At 39.5% G+C, this 26,754-nt stretch overlaps 1 protein-coding gene across 1 annotated transcript in view; it reads left to right on the forward strand.

Annotated features, from left to right (window-relative positions):
* Positions 1–26,754, forward strand: part of gpc5b (glypican 5b) — a 58,612-nt gene that overhangs the window by 12,332 nt on the left and 19,526 nt on the right. The window contains exons 4-9 of the mRNA XM_039600747.1: positions 2,072–2,254; positions 3,673–3,836; positions 4,412–4,471; positions 4,976–5,098; positions 15,674–15,794; positions 22,969–23,110. Coding sequence (XP_039456681.1) covers positions 2,072–2,254; positions 3,673–3,836; positions 4,412–4,471; positions 4,976–5,098; positions 15,674–15,794; positions 22,969–23,110 — 793 coding nt within the window. The remainder of the gene's footprint in view (positions 1–2,071; positions 2,255–3,672; positions 3,837–4,411; positions 4,472–4,975; positions 5,099–15,673; positions 15,795–22,968; positions 23,111–26,754) is intronic.

Raw genomic sequence — 26,754 nt, forward strand, 5'->3', positions numbered from 1 at the left:
GACTGCTTTCTTCCATTTGCGGAATATTTCTCAAATTAGAAACATTCTGTCTCAGAGTGATGCTGAAACAATAGTTCATGCATTTATTATTTTTTAGCTGGCCTACTGTAATTTATTATTATCAAGTTTTTCTAAAAACTCGCTGAAAAGCCTTCAGTTGATCCAAAATGCTGCAGCAAGAGTACTGACAGGGACTAGAAAGAGAGAGCATATTTCTCCTATACTGGCTTCCCTTCATTGGCTTCCTGTTAAATCCAGAACTAAATTAAAAATCCTGCTCCTCACATACAAGGTCTTGAATAATCAGTTCCCAACTTATCTTAATGACCTTATAGTACCATATCACCCGATTAGAGCACTTTGCCCAGGCACTGCAGGCTTACTTGTTGTTCCTAGAGCATTTAAAAGTAGAATGGGAGGGCGCTGTATAAATAAAATTCAATTGAACTGAAAGGCACTGCCTCCCATTCGTGTTGATTTGACCCACACATCTAGCCATCACAGTTTGGGCCATATAAAGCTAATCCTTTACACCTAACTATTTTTCCTTCTTCAACTTTAAAGACAAAATGTTGAGTTCCCTAATATACTGTATCCCACCCATTAACAGGTACTGTGATGAAGAGATAATCAGTGTTATTCACATTTCAGTGGTTATAATTTTATGGCTGATCAGTGTAATTATTTGATCCCCTGCTGAACTTTTTGTTACTGAAAGTTGGCTCAGTTACAAAGAAATTAACAGCCTCAATTTTTTATGTAGTTGAATTTTAATGGAGAGAGACAGAATATCAGCCAAAATAACCAAAATAATTATAAATCGATTTATCGATTTAAATCGTTATGGAGTGATATAAGTGTTTGATCTCCAAGCAAAACATGACTTAGTACTTGGTGCAGAGAGCCTTTCTTGTATTTAATCAGCAGGTTAGCTGGGTGCTTATTTCTGTGACATGCAAATGAATTTATCATTTATGTAATGTGATTTGTCTGGATTTTTGGTTGACACTCTCTCTCTCCCTGAAAATGAAAGTACCATAAAAATTAGAAACTTTGTTTTTTTTTAAGTGAGCGAGCTTTCAAATTCAACAGGGGATTTTCCCCACTGTACAGTCTATGCTCAAGAGGTTCAGGTACATATATTTTTTAACTGGTTCAAGTCAGGCTAGCTTACACATTTTATGCTAATCTTAGATAATCACCCGATTGCTCTTTGTACTCAGTGAATAAACCCAGCAAGAAAAGTGAGTTTAGTCCTGTTTAGATCAGCTTTAATAAGAAAACATTTTACATATATTGTTGCAGTGACACTCTCATTTGTAATCTCTGCAGAACCTCAAAACCTACTGGACTCCCTTTTGGGTTCAGAGTGTGATTTGAGGAAGACAGTGTTTTAGATGCATGGGAGGCACCAGAGAATTTGTTTCCCGCTGTCAAGGGGCGAGACAGTTACCAAATTCGCACTAATGCAGCCATCTCTCATTCTGCTGAATCATTCAGAGAATTTTACCACCAACAGATCATTCCCACATTACATTTTGACTGACAGATAACAAGAGCATTGCCAAGAGAATTGGCAGTCTCTTCCTTGCTTCTTACTCGTCTGCTTTGAAATTTGCTGGACAGCTGTACCAGCGCCCAGAGGGAATTCTTTATAGCACAAAACTAGAAGATGGCACTGTTCGTCCCAGTTGAGAGTTTCTTGGATGCAAGGAAAGCGTGATTAAAAAAACACAACAACAACTCCGAACATGTTTATCCTCCTCAGTAATGAGAAGGAAAGAAAAACCCACGCAGAGCAAACAGAGAGGCGGAGGAAACAATGTATTTAAAGAGAAATTCAGTTAGTAAGTTAAATTGAATTATATCTAAAAAGCGCAAAATCACCGTGAAACCTTAGACAGACAGAAATCATAGACAACAAAGACAGAAATCCAACAACAAATTCAAATTCATCTTGAGTAAAGACTTAAAGAGAATATATATAGACATGTAGATATGGAAAGAGATGGTCTCCTGTATGTGATCTGCATTTTCTCATTCTTCATTTTTTCTCCTCTCTCTGTTCTAGGTGGGTGTATCTGAGCTGGGTGGCCCCTGGGGGAGTCTGGTGGTATTGCTCCAACGCCTAGCTGCTACTTTAGCAACCAGCAGCAACCACAACAGCATGGAGTTAGCTCTCTTAGCCGTGAGACACCATGTAAATGATGCCATACTGCATGCACAGCTGCATGGGCCACGCATCACAGCCACAGTAAGCAAAAGAGATAATGTGATGGTGGGGATGATGTTTGGTTTGCTTTATACTGGCTACACTTATAATTGTTTAAAAGATGACATGTAGTCATGTGGATGCAAATCAACTGAAAAAAAAAGTTTAAATATGTAAAGTGCTTCAAACTAAAAAACAAAGAAGATGAGCATCCTGTCCCTAAACATCGTTACACATATGCCTCAATAATAAAGTCATTTGAATTTTGGACACAGAGGAAGGAAGGCCATGGGTTTCTTTCAGCCTGGCAGTTGGAGCTTCTTAGAAAAGCCTTGTACCTAGATGGGCTAAAAACAGCCTCATTCTCTTTAGAGAATCTGGGGTTCCCTTCAGTCTGTGTGTGTGCGTGAGCATGTATGTGAGTGTGAATACAGATCCAGCGCCAGACAAAGACTGTGGTTGGCGGGACAACCGATACCCAGAATGCAGCTTGGTTCAGAGTGATGAGAAAGTTTCTGTGGCTAATCTGTAGACAAACAGACGACACACAAACACATGCATGCATGCACACACTGTTGGAGGAAGCAATAGAGTAGTCGTCCAACTTTGAGAGAACATTGTGGACTTAGTAGAGTAGATTCCTGAGAGGTAAACAAACATACACAGACATAATTGCACTGCTAATTGTGGCTGATAAGAAAATGCCCCTTCATTAAATATTTGATGAAAGTTCTTCATTCATGTGACACATGACAGTAGTTTAAATGAAATATTGGCTACACTTAATGCTAAGGTTAAGACAACACTAATTTCTGTTCTCTTAGAGAACCTGACAACCAGTGTGAGAAAATTAAACACTTATGGAGGCGTGGGCAATTAATTTTCCCAAGGAACCACATGAGTAGATGGGACAGTCGTGGAAGCTTACACTGTTACATTTATAAGGAAATGAAATTAATATCCACAAACAGTCCCATTTCCTCATGTAGCCCCTTGGGAATATTAATTGCCCATCCCCATTCTATAACTGAATAATAGTTATGAGGCTAATCTTTTGTGTATTTATTGCAATAATAACCAAAAAACTACCAGCTATGAAAGGTATGGGGCACGTGGCATGGCTCCTAATGACATGAGTCAGTGGTCACAGGCCTCAACATCCTTGGTGCAATAAAGAGTTAGTACAGCAGTTAGTCAATTAAGTCAAAGTTTAGCTTCTCCAACTGGTAATGCCAGTTTGACTGATCATATTGGCAAGTAGTCTAATTCCAGGAAATCTACTGCAAGGAAGAAAAAACTAGCATTGTCTCTCAGTTCATCCAATTACCAATACGAATGAACACATCTGAAACATGACACGTGCTCTAGATAAACGTGCGTTAGAGTTCTAGATAGTCCATGTACATCATTGAGCATTCCTCTGAAAAGCTGCCCAAAGTTATCATCCAGTGTTTCCTCAGGTAGAGAAAGTGTGCGGCAGCCAGGCAGCTGGTCCTGTGATGATGGGCCCACAGTCAACTACCGTGCACACTACAACATCAGCAACCTTGGAGAGGTCGCCTGCGACTTTGCCTCCTTCAGTTGGTCCACCAGTTCATCGGCGATTGCGGCTGCAATCCCGGAGGTGAGGAACATACTGGATCTGCTGATATGCGTTGCTTATTGTTAGAGAAGATGGAAATATTTGGGGCCTGTAAAGGAGGATGGAGTAGTGTCTTTTTTTTTTTTTTGTATTTGTCATTCACGTATTGCAGGGGAAGTATGGGCATAGTATAAGTTTAAGCAGAACAGAAAGCTTAGCCCCCAATCAGCTGAGAGCAGCTCTTACTCAGCTTTTATCTTACACACATGAGGCATTAGGTTGGCAAATTTCATATGTGACATGTTATTCAAGCTGCTTCAGGCTGCATATTTTGCTGGATACCTCCAAGCCACTTTGTAACTAACTTCAACTCCAATGCCTTCTTTTCACATTGTGTCTTACTTCCTAAATGTTCTGACTGTTGTCACTGTTGCCTGCATTCTTTTGAATGTGTTACCATTCCTCTCTCAACCTCAGGCTTCTATATGTCACATATGCCTTGTGCTTTCCACGCATGTGTGTAAAAAGGCGAGGAGGTCCCAGAACGTCTTTTGATTATAATGTTGCTGACGGAAGTCAAGTGAAAAACTGTTTCATTTCTTTGTGTTTGTCACTAGGTCATTCCCTCTTAAAGGTACCAGAGGGGAGAAGAGTGGAAACCTGAAAAAAATATCAAGGTAACTGTTGTATTTATGAACTATTAAATCACCCTAAAATCAAGAAGTCAGAGGACAACCATTCGTCTCTATTGTGTTATCCTAAGTTTTCAGAGTGTTGTTTATCTAGCCTTAGTTGTGTCTGTTGCCATTAAAAGTAGTCATATTCCAAGAAATTCATGTGAAATGATTCTTTGTGGCTGTATTACTACAATACACTATCATGGTAAAATCACGTAATTCACGTAATTGTTCCACATAAATAATATGTGGTTTTCCTAAACTTGGAAGTCTAAGAAGATTTAGTAAATGAACCCAAATATCAGATTTTTATTACACAGTCATTATCTAAAGTGAGTCTGTGTGGCTTCGTTTTGTTGCCTTCGGTCTTTTAGAAGGGATTTTGCAGCGAATTGGACTTGACAAGTCTAAATCAGGACAAATAAAGGCATATGGTACACCGCCTCTACTCTTATTAACAACAACCCAAGCATTCAGCTGTGCACAACTCTTACTCTTTTTCAGAGAGTTTGAGGGCTCTATCCAGCGGTACCAGTGGTTTTTCACCGAGTTGCCAGAGATGCTTTGTGAAAGTGAGATGGAAGTGGAGCAGCACACATGCTGGAGCGGCCAAGATGTCGTAGAGAGGTCTGTGTGCATTGCGATATCTTTTATTCTGTGACAGATGCTTTTTTACAACTATGATGTACCAAAAAACAGGTAGAATTTGTTTACTTGCTTTCAGGTTACCCTGTAAAATGACCTGAGACACATTACCAGTTAACAATATAATCCTTAGGCTACAGTCCCACACAGTAACACAAATCTCTGTCCTCATCAGGACACATAAGATCTTTCTCTTAATGTTTATACACGTGCCTGCACACAGAGCTAAGTTGAAAACCAGACCAAACAGACTCGAAACCAATCGCCAAAGTGATTCTACTCTAGAAACACGAAAAGGTAGAAATGAAGGCTACAACACTGCAAGTCTGCTCATAACTGCTTATGTTACCTGTTGAAGTTCAGGCTCCGGCCACTGGTCTGGGGTCTGCAGATACTCGCATTTAACATCACTCTGGGTTCTTTGCTAGCTTTGCGTTAGCATGCTGTATGTTTATGCTTGCAAAGAGCTGATGTTGTGTTAGCAGTGTAATGCATTTGTGTCTCTCCTTTTGAATTTCACCATTTATTCACCATTTTTACTTTATCAGTGTTGGATAAACCCAGTGACAGCTACCCTCATAGCTAGAGCCTGATTTATTGGCAGGCTGTTATTGTTGGCTGGCATCAGCATTTGTAATGAAAATAAAAATCTAAGAAGAGATGGCAGAAACACCCTTCAGCCATGTTATGAGTGTTGATGTTGTATCTATTAACACTGAATCTGTAACTTTCCTCTTGGCAGTACACATTTGAACGGCACAAAAACAACAAATTGATCTGTGCAGCGTCTGGAAGAGTATAAATTAGTAAATAAATAACTAAACATAACAAATATTAGAGAAAACTGTTGCTTCTGAAAGAAAAAAAATATTGACTAATATATTTAAATATTGGATTTTATCCTATAACTGGCTCTACTCATAGTTTTATATTCAGTTCAGATCTAGTGTGCATACATATATATATATGTAAACTACACAAAACATGAATTAACTGATACAAAAATGTACTGAATGTAAGGTCAGAGGTGAGATGAAAAAACAATAGTAGATTCTGATAATGGGACAAATTTATGTTTCTAGATGTTGCCATCACTTGAGCCTGAGTGAGGTATAACTTTGCTGTACTTTGTCAAGCATGGACAATTCAAGGCCAATTTCTTGTTCATTTCTCGCTCCAGCAGCTGAAGTACTGCTCCTGCTGTCCGTACTGTTGCTATTGTTCAGAAGCTACAGCAACCCATGTTGCATTAATACTGAGGGGACAGAGATACTGTATTGGTTTCAGTTTATTCTAGAATTTACTCACCATTCAGTCTAAATTATGTTATCCTCAGTGTTCTATTTCACATGCAATGAGCTGAATTCTATCATTGTTTTTGCTACCTAAACTGACCCTTTTATGCTTCTTACTAGCTCCATGCTTTGTTTTTTTTTTTTTTTTTAATTCTTTAACTCTATTAGTTATTAATAATTACACTCTATTTATCTTACACTGGAACTTGATGCTGCGTCTCATTTCATCCACTCTCCGAAACAAGATGTTTTAGCTCCTTTCCCTAAAAAGCCAAACTCCTTTTAAGACAGAATTCTTCTGATTCGTTGTCACTGACAAACAGAAGGTTTAAGCAGTAGGTACAGTAGTTGAAGCTGCTATGCTCACAACCACAACAGCATGCCTGAGATGCCCATAATATTTAAATATTGGATTACAGTGGCCTGTTGTGTCACTGTAATGTCATACAGAGCACAGATATTTTTATTTGCAACTTTGGTCATGTTTAAAAAAAACATCCACATTTGGAGCATAATATCTATTTAAAATGTGTGTGTGTGTGTGTGTGTGTGTGTGTGTGTGTGTGTGTGTGTGTGTGTGTGTGTGTGTGTGTGTGTGTGTGTGTGTGTGTGTCTCTTATAGTTGCCAGGGCAGGGGTTGTGAAGGTTAGAGAGTTCGTTTCCAGAGTCTTTCTCATGGTGATTACATTGGCAGCTTAAACTGGTAACAAGACAAATGGACCCACACACGCACACATGTACCAACGCACACACACGCTTAGACAAATGTGCTCCGAGACGCACATTCTTCCACACATACCGAGCAGCAAACATACCAACATGCACCCGGCAATACACACGCTCCTCCGGAGCACACTCACTTAGATGTGAGCCCGTTCTATCCATCTCAGCAGGGAATCTGTTCCTGTGATAGAGAAGGTTTATTTATTAAAGGTCTACCAACCATACGAAACAGGCCGTGTCGCCTTGCAAGGACATCCTACACCAACATGCTCTTTCTTTCTTCACCGTTGATGCTGCTGAAGTCAGTGATGCTCATATTTATCGGCTTTGCTGTTTCTTTTTCACTGAATATTTAAAGAAAACTGGAGCAGGAAACACTTCAAAAGGATAATAACGCTAAAAATTACATTGTTACATGTTGAGAAATCCACAAATTAGCAAGCTATTGGTGGCCTGATGTAACAGACAAAGAAAAATCACGCAAAAGCAAGTCTGCTGTCATTGTAGTCAATCACTGGTGTTGTTTAAGTTTTATGCTGGGGGAGCTTATTGATCTTATTTATTATAATGCCCATGATTTCAGATGCTGAATGAACATATCGAGTAAAATACCTGTCCTTACTCTGTCCTTTCTTTAACATTTTAACCTGTTGGGACAGTTCCCACATCTACATTCCTTACCGGTCCATTCCAAACTAGATATCCTTGCATTCCCTCCAATTTTGTGTAAAAGGTCTTGAATTAAATATTAAAAAATCCGCCACCATCATCAGTTAAATGATCGGTTCAACCTGAAGTTTTACTCACTCTCATAACAGGTTTAGAAGAGATGTTGCCCTTGGCCTGTGCTGGAGCGCAGCCAGTCTGTGCCTCTCTGACCTCTTTACATCTTCTTCTCTCATTCATCCATCTATCCATCCACCCATTCTTCCATTAATTCAGCCATCCATTCATCTCTCCATCCTGCTATTCAGACCTCCATTCATCTCCTCCGCCCTCTGACCCACTTCACTTACAAATGTCTGGTGTTGGTGAAAGTGTGTGTGTGTGTGTGTGTTTGTGCATGTGAGAAAAAGATAAATGATGAGAAAGTCTGAGAGTGGATGATGGAGGAGCAGAGGGCAGATTATAGGCCCCCTTTTTTTCATGGTTACAAGTTGGCATGACAATGAAGATGGTTACACCTCCGTTGTGGGGAGACTAGAGTGGAGCACAAGAGTAGGTGTAGTCTGTTTCCCGGTATCCAAATATTATTTAAATATTGCAGTTAAAATATCTGTTCCTAAGTGCATCTTAAATAACTACTAAAGAAGAAGAAGAAAAACGACTTTATTTAGACGATTTTTGGGAATTTTTTTGTTTCAGCAGTGGAAGTCATGTAGCTTCTCCAGCTGTCTCCTAACCTGGTCAGAAGACACAGTCAGGTTTATCAGATGTGGGGCGTGGAGTCTGATCCGCTGAGAATAAATCAGAGAGAATCAGTTTACAAATAGTCTGAAAGTCGGACACAAGTGAGAAAACAGTGCCATCAGTGAAGGCCCGAGGCCAAATTCTTTATAAACTAAGCATACAGGTGACAGGACCCAGCTGGCAGCAGATTATCCTCCAGTGGCTCATGGCCATCCTACCATATCCACTTACACACACTCCCCCCAAAGGTGCGCCAGTTACAAGTGAGACTCTAGAACAACTAGAGTTGAATAACCTATGCATTCAAAAAGAGCTGTATTCAGAATAGTGATCTAAACCGATTTTTTTAACTTTTATTTTCATATTTCAATAGCATTTATGGCGTTCCACAGTCATAATCAAGTCTCACAAGTATTTTCACAAGTTTTGCCAGATTCAACTCAGGACAGGGCTGAATCACTGTCATTTAGGGTCCACTTACTGAATGCATTTCATGGCGAATGTTTTAAATTGTCACAGGTGGAAAAGCACAAACTCCTTTTGACACAGAGTTTGTTAATGCTGGCTCGCACTGCATTCACACACTCCCCAAATAGTCTGAGGTTGGAAATGCGCTCCCTCAACTTTGTGTTGGTCATTGTCACTTTAAGTGAAAGACAACCCACAGTTAATAGCATACTCCACAATAAAAGTTTGCAGTGCAGTGTTTGCACGTGTGCAGTACAAGCAAATGTATTTCTTTCACTCGGGCCTAATCATCTAGAATGAGTAGAAACATCTCTGTGGGCACATGTGTGATGAATGTGGACCTTCTGATTGCAGTTAGATCTGTAATGGCTGATTGCCTCCAGAAGAGGGAAGCAACATATCACCATCTTTAGCGACCACACATTAACTCTGTTCTTTTCACTAAAGACCTACCACACCCGGTCTATTTATGCGTCGTGTGTTTGTGTGTGTGTGTTCAAATGTCCACCTCTAATTTCCATCTCCCCTTAATGTTTTGTGAGGACATGTAACAGTCCAAGACAGAAATGTCCTGAACCCTGAGGCAGAAAGTAGAGAACTGCTTTTTTTTTCAGACCAGTCTAAACCACACTGTACGTTCATCTGGCACCAGAAATACAGGGTTTATCCCTCAGGTGTGGGTACAGTGTGTTACTTTGTGTAGCCTATGTATGCATGTTATAGGTGTGTGTGTGTGGAGTGGGGTTGAATGGGCTAATTAAATGTCTCCACAGGAATGCAGCTAGATTTACAACTGAGGTTGTGACGCCTATAATTGCACTCCTCCCTCAGATCAGATCACCATTTCAGGTATTATAATTTTGTGTGTGTGTGCGTATGTGTGTGTTTGTGTGTGTGTGATCCTTTAACACTGCAGGGAGGCACCTTAAGAAATGAGCGCTATGCGTGTCACTGTTAGCAACCTCACAGTAACTAAGGGCAGCGGCAGAGGAGCGTTGTCATCGTGCTGCTGGTGATTTATGTGTGTCGTTCTCCAGATCTCATTAAGTGTCACTCACAGTCACACCTCTATGTGTTGTCTACACGCCACAGTTCCTGCAATACTATCATCAGGCGCCAAATAAGCAGCGCAGCCGGGACATCTGTAATCTGGGCCAATAGCAATGACAGCTTCCAATACATTCAGCAGGACAGCTGGTATTAGACATGAGAAAATGTTTCAGATGTGCAGATGCTGTGGACACTTTAATCTCCAGTTGAAAAGGATGTGTATGATTGCCAGATGGTAAATCTTTGCTGTGATTTCAGTAACCTTTGCACAGAAGACTCTTGTTTCTCAGTCGCATGTGTAATCTCCTCAGCAAAACAGTGAAAGATGCAGTACGGTCAACAAAAATGAGTCTTTAAAGGTAGAATAGGTCATTTTTATTGTTATTTTATAGGAAATTCTTGTACTAATAAAGGTATTGATTTGTGTGTAAATATATCTTCCAACAAACTGATGGATTCTCATAAGTGTAGAAATACACTGGAGTGGGCACTGGTTTGCGGAGGCCGCCATGTTCATTTGCCATCCTGAAAACAGTGGCCTAGATGGACATTCAGCCTTTCTCATTAGGTGTTTCTCCTCCTTCTCCTCCCTCATTTCCGCCTCATCTTCTGCTTCTTCACCCCAAGCCTCATCTCCTGAACTATAGTCAGGCCTCAAACAGTTTCACTACATTCTCACATTGTATCGTCACAGTCCATATAATGTTAGATCGACTTCAGCGTGGCTAACACCAGCTAACAGCGGCAAACACAGCAGTGCTTAGTGGCAGAGGGGTTCAGGATATCCTCAACAGCTGACCCCAGTATCACAATCATCAGACAAAGTTGAGCTTCACTGACTCATCAACTCATACTGAAGCTTCAAGGTTCAAACCCCAGTGCGTTGAGAGATGCTCTTTTGCATACCTTGATTGTCATGATGGGTTATTTGAGCTGCTGTTGCCTTCCTGTTAGCTCAAAGCAGTATCAAAATATTTTGTTTTTTATCAAGAAACTGCGGTGCATTGTATATTTTTTCATCTTCAGACGATGCTCTGTAAACCCCTGAGATGGTTATGTGGGAAAATTCCAGTAGATCAGCAGTTTCTAAAATACTCAAATCAGCCTGTCTGCAACCAACAATCATGCCATGTCCAAATCCCTCTTCTTCCCCATTTATTTGCTTAGTTTGAACTTCAGTAAGTCATATTTTAACCATGTTTACATGTCTAAATACACTGAACGTTTGTGTTAACTAGCAGTTTAACAGGTGTACCTAATAAAGTGGTCAGTGAGAGCATATTTTTGTGTGTTTGGCTTTTTGCAGGCTGTAGTAATTTTACTAAAAGCTATGCATATAAACACGGCAAAATCCACCCCGGTCTCAGTGTCCACATAGAGATCTATTACATTTATTTGCATATTAATATGGAGAAGGTCACAGAATGTAAAACCTCTAATATCTGACTCTCTGAGAAATTTACATTTAAATATCCAATAGAATCACTCATCTGCAACAAAAGTATGTCTGTCTACACAGAAACACTTCTTCTGTGACTTGGAGGAAAAGTACTGTTGTTCATTATCTGGATACAATTTACAGACATGTAAATCTTTTCATCCCCTGGAGGAAACGCCTGTCTTATAGTTAGTGTACTCATCTAATGCACTGATACCTAATAATGTTCATATCCGCGCCTGCTTGGTCCTTTTGTGCTTGTTCCATTTGTATAAATTTACTTGTTTTTTGTGGTGGTAAAAGAACAAGTATAGATTCAGTCAGCCTTGTATAAATAAAGGTCAAATCAGCTGCCTGTCAGCCTTGGCCGCATTGTTTCAAATGATGTCAGGTATGTTCCCAGCTTAGATCAAGATAAAGGAAACATGAAATATGCCAGCAGTATGTGTGACGTGTTGACACTAACAAATTCACTGGATGTGCGCTGTTGACACTGATCCCTAAACTCTTTGCTGGAGTCTGTGGAATCTTGGGATTTTCCCCTTAGGGGAAGGTCTGTGGTTTTTAATTGAGCTTTTATTTCTTGTTTTGCTTTCTTGTTCATCACCCTTTTTCATTACTGCCTTTTGCTTCTTGCTCTTTCATGCTGTTTTTTGCTGCCTTTGATTTTGTTGCCTTTTATCACACATCTTCATGTAGATGTACGTCAATATCCTGTTCATATTACATGTAGTCCATTATCTTGTTTTTATTACTTCATTCTGTTGTGGGCACAGTACATGTGCTCTCATATCCTGTTTGTGTTAGCAACACACTCTCATACCAGTCATGCAGCTAAAAAACTACAGAATCTAATTCTTTGAATGTACAGAGGATTAGGCAGCATGCATCTTATGATCTCTTGCTGTTCATTGGCAATCAATGTTCCCAGTTCCCATGGTGACGGTGTTTGAAATGTTTCTTTTGTTTATGTAGCAATACAGAAAAAGATATGGTCCGTATCATGTGGTGAGATTAATGGATAAGCCACCTAATTTAGGTATAACCCAAACTGTCTTCATTTATAAAGCTTGACCATTTTGTTTTATCCTGCAGAGATCATCGGATTTGGGAACATTTTTCATTAAATGTACAGTCAGTTGAGTTCATTTTGTAGACAAAAATAATATTGCACTCATTAATTTTAATTAATTAATTATGTCCTCCGACAAACAGATACATTCTCAAATTACACAGGAGTAGGCGCCAATTTGTAGAAGCTGCCATGTTTCCCTAGTACCTTAAACACAGTGGTCAAGATTGACAACATCGTTCTGCCTAATGGCATTTTATGTATGTGGCTAGAGAGCAGCATACATAGTAGAAGAAAAGGGGTGTTTGTACGTCGTGGAAGCAAATTTTAATTTGTGCCTGCACTTTCAGACTGGAGATATGAAGCATCATAGCTATATTTTACCATCTGATTATGGGTCTCTTTTCACTAAAGAAATGAAAACACGGAAGAAAGCAACAGCATGACTGGCATTTGAATATAATCTCATCCTCTTCCTTCTCACCTCAAGCCTCGTCTCCTGAACTGAAGTCAGAGCTCTAAAATATGAAGTTTGCATAAACATGCTCATTTATTCCCAGTATTGTTGCAGATTAGATATGCGACAATCTGCTTCCAGACAGCTAACAACAAGCCGGCTAAATGAAAGCAATGGCTGGTTAGCTAACACTATGCTAGCTAATGTTAGACTCGAGTGTCCTAAAAAGAGCACGTTTCATCTGATAAACAGTTTGATTGTCTTGCATTTTATCAGACTTTATTCACTAAGTGTTTGAGTGTAGCAACATTAGATACAATAAACAGAAAGTTTCCCTAACACCTGCTAGCAGCTAACAGTGGCAAAAACAACAAAAGTTCAGGATATCCTAAGCAGCTCAAATTAGTAACTGGTATCTGACTCTTTATGCAAAGTTTTACAGCTGCCTCCAGAGTAAATAGACATGGGCAGTATTGACAGCTGAGGACTGACAGAAAACAGAACTGCAATCTGCAATCTACTGACATCTAGTGGTGAGATTTTACATGCTGTACCATCATTGCAGCAGTAGTCATGCACAAACTGCGTAAGGCCAATTAGCTAAGATTCTGTTGCAATATTTCCATCAGCGATTAATTAAGTGCAACACATGTCTTTAACAACACATAAGCATGACAAAGAAAGACTCAATAATATGGAAAGTTTACAAGTGCAGAGCCACGAAGCAGTTAACAAGAGCCGCACATGAAAAAATAAGTCCCTCTGATATATTTACTAAATGCTGCACATTTTTCTTTTCCTGTAGCAACTGTGCTTACTTTTACAGTGCTGTTTTCCCCCTGAAACATTTATAATGCAGCCTATGAAACATAAAAGCAAAACCTGTAATAATATTTTTTTAACCATACCAGTTTAAAGCTAATGAAAACGTTAGCAGTATAATATTTAATTCATTCTCTTTGCTTCGGTTTCTATTGATGCTGTATTCTTTTCCCCTACTGGATCACAGGAAGTTTGCCTCTCCGTTGACCTGATTTTCCCGTGGGGATCTGTAGTCTCACGCTTTATTAGTAAAGCATGCAGTTTGATCTTTTGATGTGATTGGCTGCCTATTTAATGTGAACTTGCATGAAGATGGTTTGGAACGTCTTCTCTCACAGAGACAGCTGATAAGCATTTTTGTGACATCAGTTACTGTAGCTAGATCAGGTCAGGTGTAATGAATCCAGGCACAGATTTAGAACTCGCTTAGTAAGGCCTCAGGACACGAACGCTTACGAGCATCAAAACCTGATCTGTGTGAGAACACAACAACAATCTGAGAAACTTAATTAAAGGCTTTATACACTGTGTTAAGTTTCACATGGGATCTTATCCCAGACCAGCAGAGTAAGCATGGCTCCAGAAGAAGAGGTCTTCACCACCGCACCATCTCTTGGACTCACTCAAATCAATTCAGATTCATCCACCATGTCTCTGCTCCTTGGTTCCCACAATCCTGTTCCCTCGTTGCCATAGCCAGAGTGTGTTTGTGCTTTTGAGGGTGTGGACTCGGTGGTTACTGAGTTGGTGGTTGATTGTATTAGCTAGCAAAGCTGGTTTGGAACATGGAAAAATGTGACTCATGAACTTTTGTTTCTTCTTTTTTGCTCTTCTCCCACTTCATCTTCCTTTTGATCCACCCACCAGACAAAATGATGTGATCCTTGCTTACAGCCTGTTATAGAAAAAAGCTATCAGTACGCAAGATGATCAAAGATGGCACTCGTTGCATGGAATAAATTGTATTACTAAATTTACTTTGACTGCATCATTTAAAAACATGCAGAGTTACTCAACTCTAAAGTAAAGTAATATCCTTTCAAATTATTTTAACATTTGATTTGTGTGCCCTAATTCAGCGCTTCTATAGCAGGTACCTCTGTAATATATAGACATGTATATGTATGATGCATATATATATATATACAATTATGCAAGAACTAAAATATCTTAAACATATATTAAATTATACAAAAAACATCTTTGTAAATTGAATTTAAGTTTGCTGGTGTGGGAAAATGTGATTTCTAAAGATGAATCATTTTACAACCTTGCTGAAAACCACTAATAGCAATTACTGTAAGCAGTCCATCTGTTTTCAATGAAATATCCCTGGGAAAAAAGTAATGAAATAAGATTAGTCTGCATAAAGATGAGCTCATATCACAAGTTAGTCCATTACCGTGGAGTAAATGGTGACTCTTCTTTTTGCAAAGGGTATATATGTGTCTGTGTACTTGTAATACTTGTCTTTACTGTTGTTGGTAGCTGCTTACTGTCAGAGGTGCAAAAGACAGTTTATTAACATATAAGTTCAAAACTTGGTTTAATGTGAAAGCTGGGGTTAGATTTGGATTATCGGCAAGTAGTGATTATGGAGGGGTCAGGATAAGACTCCACAAAACCAGTGTGAGTAAATGTAATATCCTCTGAAGTAATGGAAATGTGACCGTGTGCATGTGTGTCTATGAATCCAGTACACTCTGACCAAACACACGAGTATAGTGAATGGAGAGAACTGGGACAGGAGAACAACACTCACACACAGACAAACTGGGACAGGAAGTACTGCATATCTTTCTCATGTTCTGCCTTTCTGTAGTTATGCAGGTCGTGTGGTTGGCAACACTTTAAAAGCCCAGAGGGAGAATCCCGAGCTGACTGTGCGCAATACGGATCCTGTCCTGAAGGGCGCAAAACAGAGGCTGGAACAGCTAACACAGGTAAATGCTCGCACCCAGTGTTCTCCCAATTTGTTACTCCCAAGAGGGCCTGTTGGGAGGCTCCCAACAGAGGCTGTCTTATAAAGTGTTACACAAATTCTTATGTTAAGATGGATGATACTGAGATTTTTCCCACCCTAACAACAACTGTTGTCCAAACTGTCTTGTAGTTATAGAATAAGCTATAGTCCCAATGTTGATATATTATCAGTTGGTGGCCTTTTTTCTAGAACTGCACTCAATATTCACTCTGAAATATGCAATCGAGAGAGAAGAAACCTTGGATTTGGTGGCTTTCCTTCATCTTTTAAGGACACTATGATGAAACAAACTTTCATATTTTGAAAGAATTTTTTGAAGTATGAAAGTATTTGCTTTAGGAAAAAAAATGGTTTTCTTGTTTTCTTGGATGATTTCACATCTACTGAACATTAATATACCCTGTACTAACCTTGGCAGTGACACCCTATGGTTGCCATTCTGTGAGAGTGATGATGATTATGGCTCCAGTTTTTTTTTCCAGTTTGTGTGTGTGTTGCGGAGGTGGAGGGGTGCCCTTAAGTTCATCTGGCCTTCAATTATGCGCTACCACCTTCTGTGTGAAGTGCTGCTTAATCCAATAAAGTTAAATGTCAGCACTTGAAACACAGGTAGATAATAACACTCAATAATAAATTAATTAATTCAACAATGAAACTGGAATTAATGCAGTACTTTCAAGGCTGTACTCAGTATGGTAATATGGAGATACGATTTGTGTGAATGATTCATAAAATCGTATGATACCCTAGAATAATATATGAAATGTATTCATTATCATGATTCATTATTATTTGTGTGGACGATGTGGCTTTGGACCCTTCTGGATTGAGGGAGACAGGCTGATACATCATAGTACTCTTACTGGCAACATAATGTGGTTTGCTGGTCATTCATTCATCAATTCAAATCAGTTCTATTCATATAGCGCCAAATAGTTGCCTCACTGTGCTTTATAATGTAAGTTAAAAACCCTACAGTAGTAGAGGAAAAAACAAACAATCAGAAAACCCTTTATGAGCAAGATCTTGGTACAGTGGGAAGGAAAAACTCCCTTTTAACAGGAAGAAAGAAGTAGAAGCAAGAACTGTAACAACCTAATCTTTTGTTCTTTAGATCTAGAGTAAATCTAAAAAAGGGTATAGAGACGCACTTTAATAAAGTAAAATAAAAACAGGGCTATGTAATATAACGAAACTGTAAGGTTAGGGTTTTTTTTAACTTAGTAAATGTTACTATGACAGGTGGAAACAGCTGATTTCTTTAAATTTGTGAATCTATTTTTAGTGGTGAGTTTTGTCCAGCAGCAACAATTTGGACTCAAAATAAACAGTATCCATCCTCACAGGTGTCACGTTGTTTTAAATTCTTAGTTAAGAAACTTTTGTTGTGTTTGTTCAACTTTATTGTTTAGTCTAGTTGAATCTGAGTTTTGCAATCCTGCGCTTTGGTTTAACTCTTGAGTTTTCTTAATGGCAGCTTTTAGTTCCCCTGCTGTCACCCTGTTTGTTCCTCCTTCTCTCTCATTTCTCTGTTGATGTCATCGTCACCCTTTGTTCACTAGCTTGACATCGTGCTAAGTGTTAGTATTAGTTCTCTCACTTATTTCCTATTTTTCTTTGAGTGTTGGTTTTCCTTCATGAATAGTTCGCTTTACTTCCTGCTTTGCCTGTGTTGATAATCTGTACCCGTCTCTCATTTCCTCTCCTCTCTCTAACCCTAAATTAGCCTTCTGTGCTCACCTGTGTACCTTCATGCTCTTTAGATCACAGTCCTGATTGGACTTCATGTTCTTTGGATTACAATTTTTATTGGATTATTTGTATTTTTCTTTGATCAGTCACAATAAAGGCTCACATTTTGTTTAGTATTTAGTCTGCACTTCCCTGTAGTGTCCTCCCCTCTACAATCCACACACCACTGGGACACAGTAATGACTGGACATGTCACCCCGCCCAGCAGTGTGGCCCATTGATTTGTTTTTAATCATTTTTAAATGAAGCCGGTTATCCAGTGGTGGTTGCTCAAGTTAAATATGGCCCCAGGTTCAAATAATGAGATTACACAGTTGCTTCTTCTTGTAGGTGTTTACAGACAGCACATGTGGACCACAGAGATTATGAAGTTTGTTTGTGTTTTTAGATGGTGTGGAGGCTATTGAAAACAACATAAAATTGGTTTTATCCTGTCAGTAACACACATCTATAAAAGATATTACAGAAACTAAACAGTACCCCCTAGAACTGTCATAAAAACAGAAGTTATGCCTTCCTAGCAACAGCCACTCCTTTTAAAGAAAGCCTGTTAACCTCTGGTTTATGTAATGTTGGTGAGGGTTAAGGAAAATTAAACGGATGGGATATGCTAAGGCCTAGTTTTCTTTTCTTTCCTTTTTTTTTGCTGTTTTGCTGTTCTGTGCTCTGTCTAATTTCACTGGTGACTCCATTAATCACGCTGCATTTACATGGAGAAAATGCCAAGTCAGCATCGCCCCGTACTCCCCCCCCCACACACACACACGTACACAAACATGCACTACACATGCACCATGTATTCATTTATGGATGTGAGTTCCTTCTTATGCTCATTAATGCAGTCTAACTTGTATACTCTTGGTCATCTGTGATTTAAAGACTATTCGAGCTTTCTGCCGATCTTCAGATGTAATTCAGACGAACACGCGGTTAGATCAATGTGTTTGGATACGCGGCCTCTGGATCAATCATAGTAATGCTATACAGGTCACGACATGAGCCGAAGGGAAAGGTCTGATATTTTCCATTCTGAGGTGCGGTGTGGTCTTTCCATCTTTCTGATAAATTGAGAGGATGCAAGCCTGTGCACACATACAAACAAACTAAGTGTAATTTGAACCCGTTGAGAGTCACCTTTGGAAACCCACATCCTGGGCTTTGTTTCTTTGAAGCTAGGCGCTCCGGTGGCTTCTCTGTGGGTGAAGCCGTTCATCTGAGGCACAGCCGTTAATGCACACCATTTATTAATTATTATTCATGCCTGTCATGTGTGCCATTTACACACTCTGACCACAAGGATGAGAGCAGGAGGAAAATATGAGACAGGACACAGAAGCGTCCCTGGAATTTTAATCATTTCTCCGACCGGGTTTTGAAGGTCTGTCTTTCTTTATGCGTTTTCTTTGGTGTCTCCTTATCTGTCACTGTCCCAATTTGTATTGCGTGCTAAGCAGACCTTTGGTGCAGTAGCTTCTTTTTCACATAAGCGTTGCTGTCTAATGGGATTTTATTAGCACAACCACTTGTTTATACTCACAATTAAAACTTGTAGGTACATGCACAGCCAGTCAAGATGACATGAATCAACCCTTTGTGTTAAAAAGGGGAAGGGCTCTCATCTTTTGATTACATGGCAGCTGAAGATGGGCAAGGAAGGACTTCTTCTCTTGTAAACTGGTCATTTGTCAGCATGTGATGGGATCATTTACACCCAGTAAGAGCTTTAAATTATACCAATTTTATTGTGGAGACTAGACTTTGTGTCTCAACGCAACAATCTTGTAAACCGTAGTTTCACTTTCCCATATTTAGCTGACAGGAGTGTCTTCTGCTGCTGTTCTGTTTAAAGGTTTGACGTGTTGTGCGTTGAGAGCTGCTCTTCTGCATAGATTGGTTGTAATGAGTGGTTATTTGCTTTGCTGTTGCCTTCAGTTCAAAGGAGTCTGCCCATTCTCCTCTGACCTCTGGCATCAACAAGGCATTTTCTCCCAGAGAACTGCTGCTCACTGGATATTTTCTCATTTTAAAGACCATTTTAATCCCAGCAAATCAACAGTTTCTGAAAAACTCCAATCAGCCTGGCACCAACAACGATGCCACCTTTAAAGTCACTTAAATCACCCTTCTTCCTTGCTCACTTTGAACTTAGCAGGCCATCTTGTGTATTATTAAGAACAAAGCAAATATATATTTGCAGTATACAATAGTTCATCACCTCAGCCACTACCAGTTTAAGTTTGTCTCCAGTCATTAATTACACTGGACAGACCGTTCTGGAGTTACCACACTTGAATAATTTTATTTGTTGGCTCTGCTGGTTTCACAGAGGAGTTTCAGTGCCACATGGCCCAAATCCTGTTTAAATTTCAGACTTTCCACATGACTAAGAAAACAGTCCTGGTGGAAACAGTGCTGTAATGTATTTTTGTCCTCCCTCAGCACTCATTTGCAGTCCAATGACATGATGGTGAATCACCGTACAGAGCCTAGTCTGTCTCTGTGTCCCCTCGGACATGCTGTCATATAATAACCTTGCTTCCCCTCTGTTCCATGGCTGCTACACACCTACTCTATGGTGGAGGCCAGATGTCCCTCCGTTTGCAGCCCACATTCTTTTGCCCCACAAGGAAACTCCACAGGGACTAACAAGCACCCTTGCTTGTTAATCACATAAAGTGATCGATGATGCCTCCTTATTTTAAACATTTTTCCTTGATCCATACACAAGCATAGGTGCACTGTTTTCATTGTTATACTTATATAGTATGCTTTTTGCCTACTTAATATCTTCCCATTGTGAATCAAAACAGACACCTTATGCTTATGTGCTAAAGGGATTATATTTGGTAGGCAGAGTTAAGTCATCTTTAAATACGAGAGAGTCAAACAGATTTTGGCTGTGTATAAACAAGCAGCTGAGACAGGGAAAATCAGTTACAGCTCTCACTCTGCAGGATAACAAAGTTTAAAATGATCATAAAATTTCAGACAACTGACGGTCCATTTAGTTGTTCAGACAGATTTCAGTGTAGTGCAACAATATAAATCATAATTCTGTTTTGATAGCACCCGATAGCAACAACAGTCGCCTCAAGGAGCTTTATATTGTAGCATAAAGACTCTACAATAATACAAAGAAAACCCCAACAATCAAAGAACCCCCTGTTAGCAAGCACTTGGTGACAGTGGGAAGGAAAAACTCCCTCCGGAAGAAGCTGGCTCGGGAAGGAGCAGACTTCTGCTGTGATTGGTTGGTGGTGAGGGAGACAGGATAAAAGGAACAGACAGAAATTAATAATAACTGAATTATTTAAACACTTTGAATATAAACACATAGTGAGTAAAAAAAAGGTGAGTGAAGGAGAAATGCTTAATGCACCATGGGAAGCCCCCAGCAGTATTGGCCTATTGCAGTGTAACTAAGGGAGGATTCAAGTTCACCTGACCCAGCCTTAACTATAGGCTTTATCAAAAAGGAAGGTTTTAAGACCAGTCTTAAAAGTAAGGAGAGGGTCTGCCTCCAATCCTAACTGGGAGCTGGTTCCAGTTTGGAGAGGGGCCTGAAAGCTGAAGACTCTTCTTCTCATTTTACTTTTAACAACCCTAGCAACCACAAGTAACATGATGAACTCTCTCCTCTTCACCGCTTGGAGGTGTGGTATGGATATGATCCTGAAGCTTGAGTGCTCTACCAGAGGTTCTGCACAGTATCTTAGCTGGTGCTTGGACTGTGCTCTTCTGGACTAATTCTGCTGATGTTGTGCTTATAATCTGCTGGAGCCACTCGTCTAGTTTTGGCCCCTGGTACTTCTCTGTTTTCTTGTGCTCCTTCTTCCGGATGTAGCTGCCTGCTGAGATTGCCATATATATCACAACTGTGGTCTTCTGTTCCTTGTCAACCACCACAATGTCTAGCTGGTTGGCCAGCAGCATTAGCCATCTTAGCAGCTGGATATTGTAGTGGCAACACTACAACACTACTGGCTTTGGAACAGTTGGTCAGGGAATCAAATCAAGTAAAGGTCTCAAAGCCAGGACCACCATGCTACCTAATCAGTTCCAGCTAAGGACAGAAATAAGGCAAAGGGAAAAAGATTTATTTTACTGGCATTTTATTTTTCACTAAGGGATCATATATACATTTATATAATGTCGTCTTATGTATTTATTCCTTGATAAAACTGGTGTATGTTTGCCTTATCTCTCTCCTTAGCTGGACCCTATCTATACGACCCACCTTGGCTCATTTATCAAACTGTGAACCAATTACATGATCCTGTCATAGTGCATGGGTGAAAACTGTATGACTTTCAATTTGATGACTTGTATGTTTTATTTTTTCTTTTGTTTTAACAAAATGTGAACTGTTGTTTATAAATCTGGTAATCATATTTTACTTTACTTTATTCATATAGCACTCTTTACAGGGTAACAACCCCAAATGCTTCACAATAATATAAAACAGATATACATAAAACAGCACAATCGAACATACAGCACAAATCTAGTTAAAAACCAATCTAAATAAATGAGTCTTAAGCTCCCGTTAAAAAGAATAAATGCAATCAAGGCAACAAAATGATGAAGGCAAAGCATTCCACAACCTGGGGCCCACTGCTCTCAAAGATCTATCTCCTCTTAAAATGTGTTCGTGGGACACATTTTAAGACCAAAGGAGATAGATCTTACCACCACTGAAGCTAAATCTTCAGTGGTGGTATTGTACTTAAAAAGTAATCTGATTGCAAGTAGGGGTTTTTTGTTTGGTTGTTTTTTTTTTTAGAGGCATGAAGCTTTTATCTGGCATCACAATTATCCCACGGCATCTGCACTGATGTAAATAAGCAGTGGAGAGTGGGATTCTTGTTGTCATACCTTGACCTGAATAAAGTTTTCATGTGAACTTTGACCTGTGTTTTTGTTACATGTTCCTGGTTTTCTAGTCTTCTTTCAATGTGTGTTTATACATACAGGTCATTCCATTAAAAAAAAATCAGTCACCGCCTTCCACGTGACCCCCTGAAAACTGGATTATTCTTGATTATAGTATACATTACAAACTGCTACCCCTCAATTCTTCAGACTTTGCTTCCAAGGAAGGTTTTTCAAAGGCTTTCTTGTATCATTAGGTACTTTGTTACTAGCATCCTGTCACAAAACACATAATTTGTTCCAATTTCTTTAGTTTAAGTTATGAAAAAAAACAACATAGTTTGAGAGACATAAAAAATGTTTTTCTGCCAGCAAAGTGATCAAATAAAATCAGTTCTCACAATACACAACAAAGTTTTAATCAATCCAAATTCATTCAAGTGTCTTGCAAATGTATGTGTAATATCTATGGACATATGTGTGTCTGTATGTGTGTGCGCTTCATTTAGGAGCTATTAGTGGAGCTGGGCTGGGCCAGCAAAGTGAGAGGAAGGGTTGAGGAAGAGGAGGGAGGGAGCGCCCACACGGAGGGAGGCAGCGGAGACGACTGTGATGATGAAGATGGCTGTGAAGCATCTGGTGAAGAGAGCGGTGAGTCACACACAAACACACAGGCGAGCGCGCAGAAAGAGAGGAACAAACATTAGCAAACATACACCCACACATATACGCAAATGAGTTGGTGCACACTTGCAATCTTGTCTTTTGCCTCTGTAAATCTAGGGTTTCCGGCACACATGCTTGCACACACATACGCACGCATGCACACACGCACACACGCACACACGCACACACAAATGATAAATAAAAGACAATGTGCTCATGGTTCATTGGTATTAGTATGGTAGAGATTTAAAATGCTGCAGCCTCCACATATCGTGTGCCAGCCGGGAAATGCCCAGAGGGAGGGATAGTGGTGAGAGATGGATTCAGCTGTCCTCCCTCCTCTCTTGCTCTTTTTGCTCTTCTCTCACTTTTTCCATCTCACTTTCTGCTGGTCTCTGCAGTTTACTTGCTCATCTGCCGTGATAAAGGATGCACTAACAACCGGGTCACGCCAAAAACAGAAATGGGGGGGAAAAAAAGAAATGTAATTTTCGTCATTTATCTCTTGACTTATTCATCGTGCATATGCTTATACATAATACATGGGTGTCACAGGGAGAACTGGGACCCGTAGGAACATTGAGACAATTCCACAGAGTGGGTGAAGTTCAAATTTACTTTCATTTTAATTGCTAATTTCAGAAAGGATGCTCGGGTTGAGGGTACTGGCCAAATGTAATGTTTTCTGTCCTTGGCCTGAAAAACATCTAAAGGCCCTGTGTTTCTCACAGCATGAAATGTGTTGACGAGTAAAGAGAAGATTCAGCTAAAAAACTGGGTCCATTGATCTTAGTAGAGTTAAAGAAAAAGGAACTGGTGCTCAGAAAAATATGGCTTTGGGCTGCTTGACAACTAGATGTGGACGTTGTTGATCTAATAAAGCAACAATCATAGCAAAAAGGTTAATTAAAAGTCATTTAATATGCTCTAGAGATAACAGGGAATACTGTGATGTGTGTCAGCTGAGAGAAAATCTTAGAATGACTGGTGGACATACAATATCAAAGCTTTTCACAGGATTTTAGAAAGGTTTTAGAGATCCTTTCTGAGCCATTATGTCTTTCTTAGCAGCTTAATACCACCTGAACAACTGTGGCTCAGGTGGTAGAGCATGGGTCATCTACCGATCGATTGAGCCCTGACTTCTCCAGTCTCTGTGCAGAAGTATCCTGGGGCAAGATGCTGAACCCCAATTCATCCACAACAGTGTGTGTCTGTAAATGTTAGAACACGTATAGATAAAAGTGATGTGAATGGGTGAATGACACTTGCAGTAGAAAATGCTGTGAGAGCTCAACCGAATACCGAGGTGCTATAAAAGTAACAGTCCATTTATCAAAATGGGGAAAACTGTAAACACCAAATCTAAAAATCTAAAAAATGTCATCAGCCTTCGAAAAAACCCCACTGCACATATCTTAATGTACTAAACTTAGTTAAGTATAGACTGTCCATCTCTTCTTTCTGGTAACAAAGTTTATTCAGTCTCTTTTAAGTAAAAGTTTAATTAAAAGATTTGAAATCTCTTTTTTAAATGTGGCCTGGCCATGGGTTGTTTCAAACAACACGTGCACACTACAAACAAGTAAACAGTTTTTATGCAATAACAGATGAAATTAAAAACAAGTAAAATTGCAAAACACGTTTAGTGCAAAGTTAAGAGCAGTCACGCTGACTTAGAGTACTACTGTCTTTGTCCTTTAAAATTGACCTAAATTTCCGCAGAGTAACCTGCAACGTGTTATAACACCCAACATCCCTGACAAGAGTAAGAAGTGGTCTCTTTGGCAACTTCACTGAATCATCGTGTTTGGAAAGCACTTGTAGCTAAATCACTGTATAAAGGTGGGAAGTTCAACCACTAGAGTAATAATATGAATTCCTGTGAGTGTTAAGTTACTCCTTATATTAATGAGAAGGTAAATAACACTGCAAAGGATGGAGGACACGAAGCTGACATGCTAAATGGGATTCATCTGCTATGCATATGACCTTTTTTTCCTTTCCAAGACAGAAAGACACATTAATAGCCATCTTCCATGTACATTTTCCAAAGCCACTACTGCAGTGTTTTTATGTAGAAAACAAAAAGCAGCTGGATTGAATTCACTTGCTAAGTGATAATGTAAAGACACCATCGCTGTTTCTAAGGCTCTTGTCATTTCTGTGTGCCCTTGTTCTTTGAATAGAGATGAGCCTTAGCAAACTATTCAGTTGTACACTTGTAACTGTATCAGTACTATTTATTCATAGCCGGCCTTCAAGCTAAGGCATGCTCCACTGAGTATCCAGGATGCTGTGAGCCTCTCAGCAGTATTTTAATGCTTTAGAAACGCACCACGTTTTGTTTTTGTTTTTTTGTTTAATCTCTTTTGTCGCCTCATGGGGACTCAGATTGTGTACCTCACTGAATAACATTGAACATGCACGTTTATTGAGAAGACTTTATCTCTCACCTAAAAGATCTAGCTAACTAGCAAAACTTCAATAACCTCCAAAGCGTTGTGGGTTGGCTATTATTTTTTTTTCTTATCTTTAGATTTCAAAGCTACTTTACTACTAACACCTTCCCCCACTCGCGCTGGTAAATCCTTTTTTCCTTGGATTCCTGGACACTATCCTTCATTTCGACACACAGCCTACGGGAATAACAACTTTCTTGACTTGACCTCTGTAAACACTTTTAGTTTACAGTGTGGGCTCAGTCACTCATTTCTGGTCATACTAAAAAACACTATCTATTGTATAAATTTCAGTCATGCTATGTTTCAAAAAGGACCATATCTGTATTATTTTGACTTGTTAATCTCAAACAATTAGCCAATAAGCAAGTGGTTTATAGTCAGACCCGCCACTTCTCTTCACACCTGGTTTGTTTAACCTGAGATGGTGATGGTGAAAATGGTAATGTCTTTGAAATGGGCCAGTGCATAACCTGATTCTGCTGGAGCTTTCTTCCTGTTAAAGGGGAGTTTTTCCTTCCCACTGTCACCAAGTGCTTGCCCATGGGGGTCCTTTGATTGTTGGGCTTCTCTCTGTTATTGTAGGAGCTTTACTGACAAAGTGACTTGAGCTGACTGCTGTTTTGATTTGGTGCTATATAAATAAAATAAAATTGAATTGAATTGAAAACTCATATGTGAAGAAATCTAAACACATTCATTGTGACGCAACTTTCCATAACATATACGAGCGACTGGAGTCTATGAGTTTGTATTGGTGCTTTCCCAGATCAAATCACTGAAGTCACATTTTTTACTGTGTTATGTAGTTTCATTAGGATGAAAACGGAGTCTGGGAAACAGATTCAGATAAACTGGTCAGGTCACATATATAATCTCAGAAAAAAAAGGTAGGAAACCCATGTTGGTTTGTGTTTTATTTTAAAAAAAGATAAAATAAAAACAGCTTTCCTCTGTAAAATTCATAAAAAGTGATACTTCAGTGCCAATGGCAGGTGGCAGAAGATTTTAATTGATAGTTTGTTCACGCACATCATTCACGTTCCGTATTTTGGAAAATATGCACATCACGATTATTTCTCAAGCTTCAGATAGCTTTGACAAGGTAGTTGTGAATAGAAGGCTGTGTTCACTTCACCATGAGACCTCTCTGAGGAACACGTCTGT

This window comes from Oreochromis aureus, linkage group 17 (assembly GCF_013358895.1).
Source record: "Oreochromis aureus strain Israel breed Guangdong linkage group 17, ZZ_aureus, whole genome shotgun sequence".
NCBI lineage: Eukaryota > Metazoa > Chordata > Actinopteri > Cichliformes > Cichlidae > Oreochromis > Oreochromis aureus.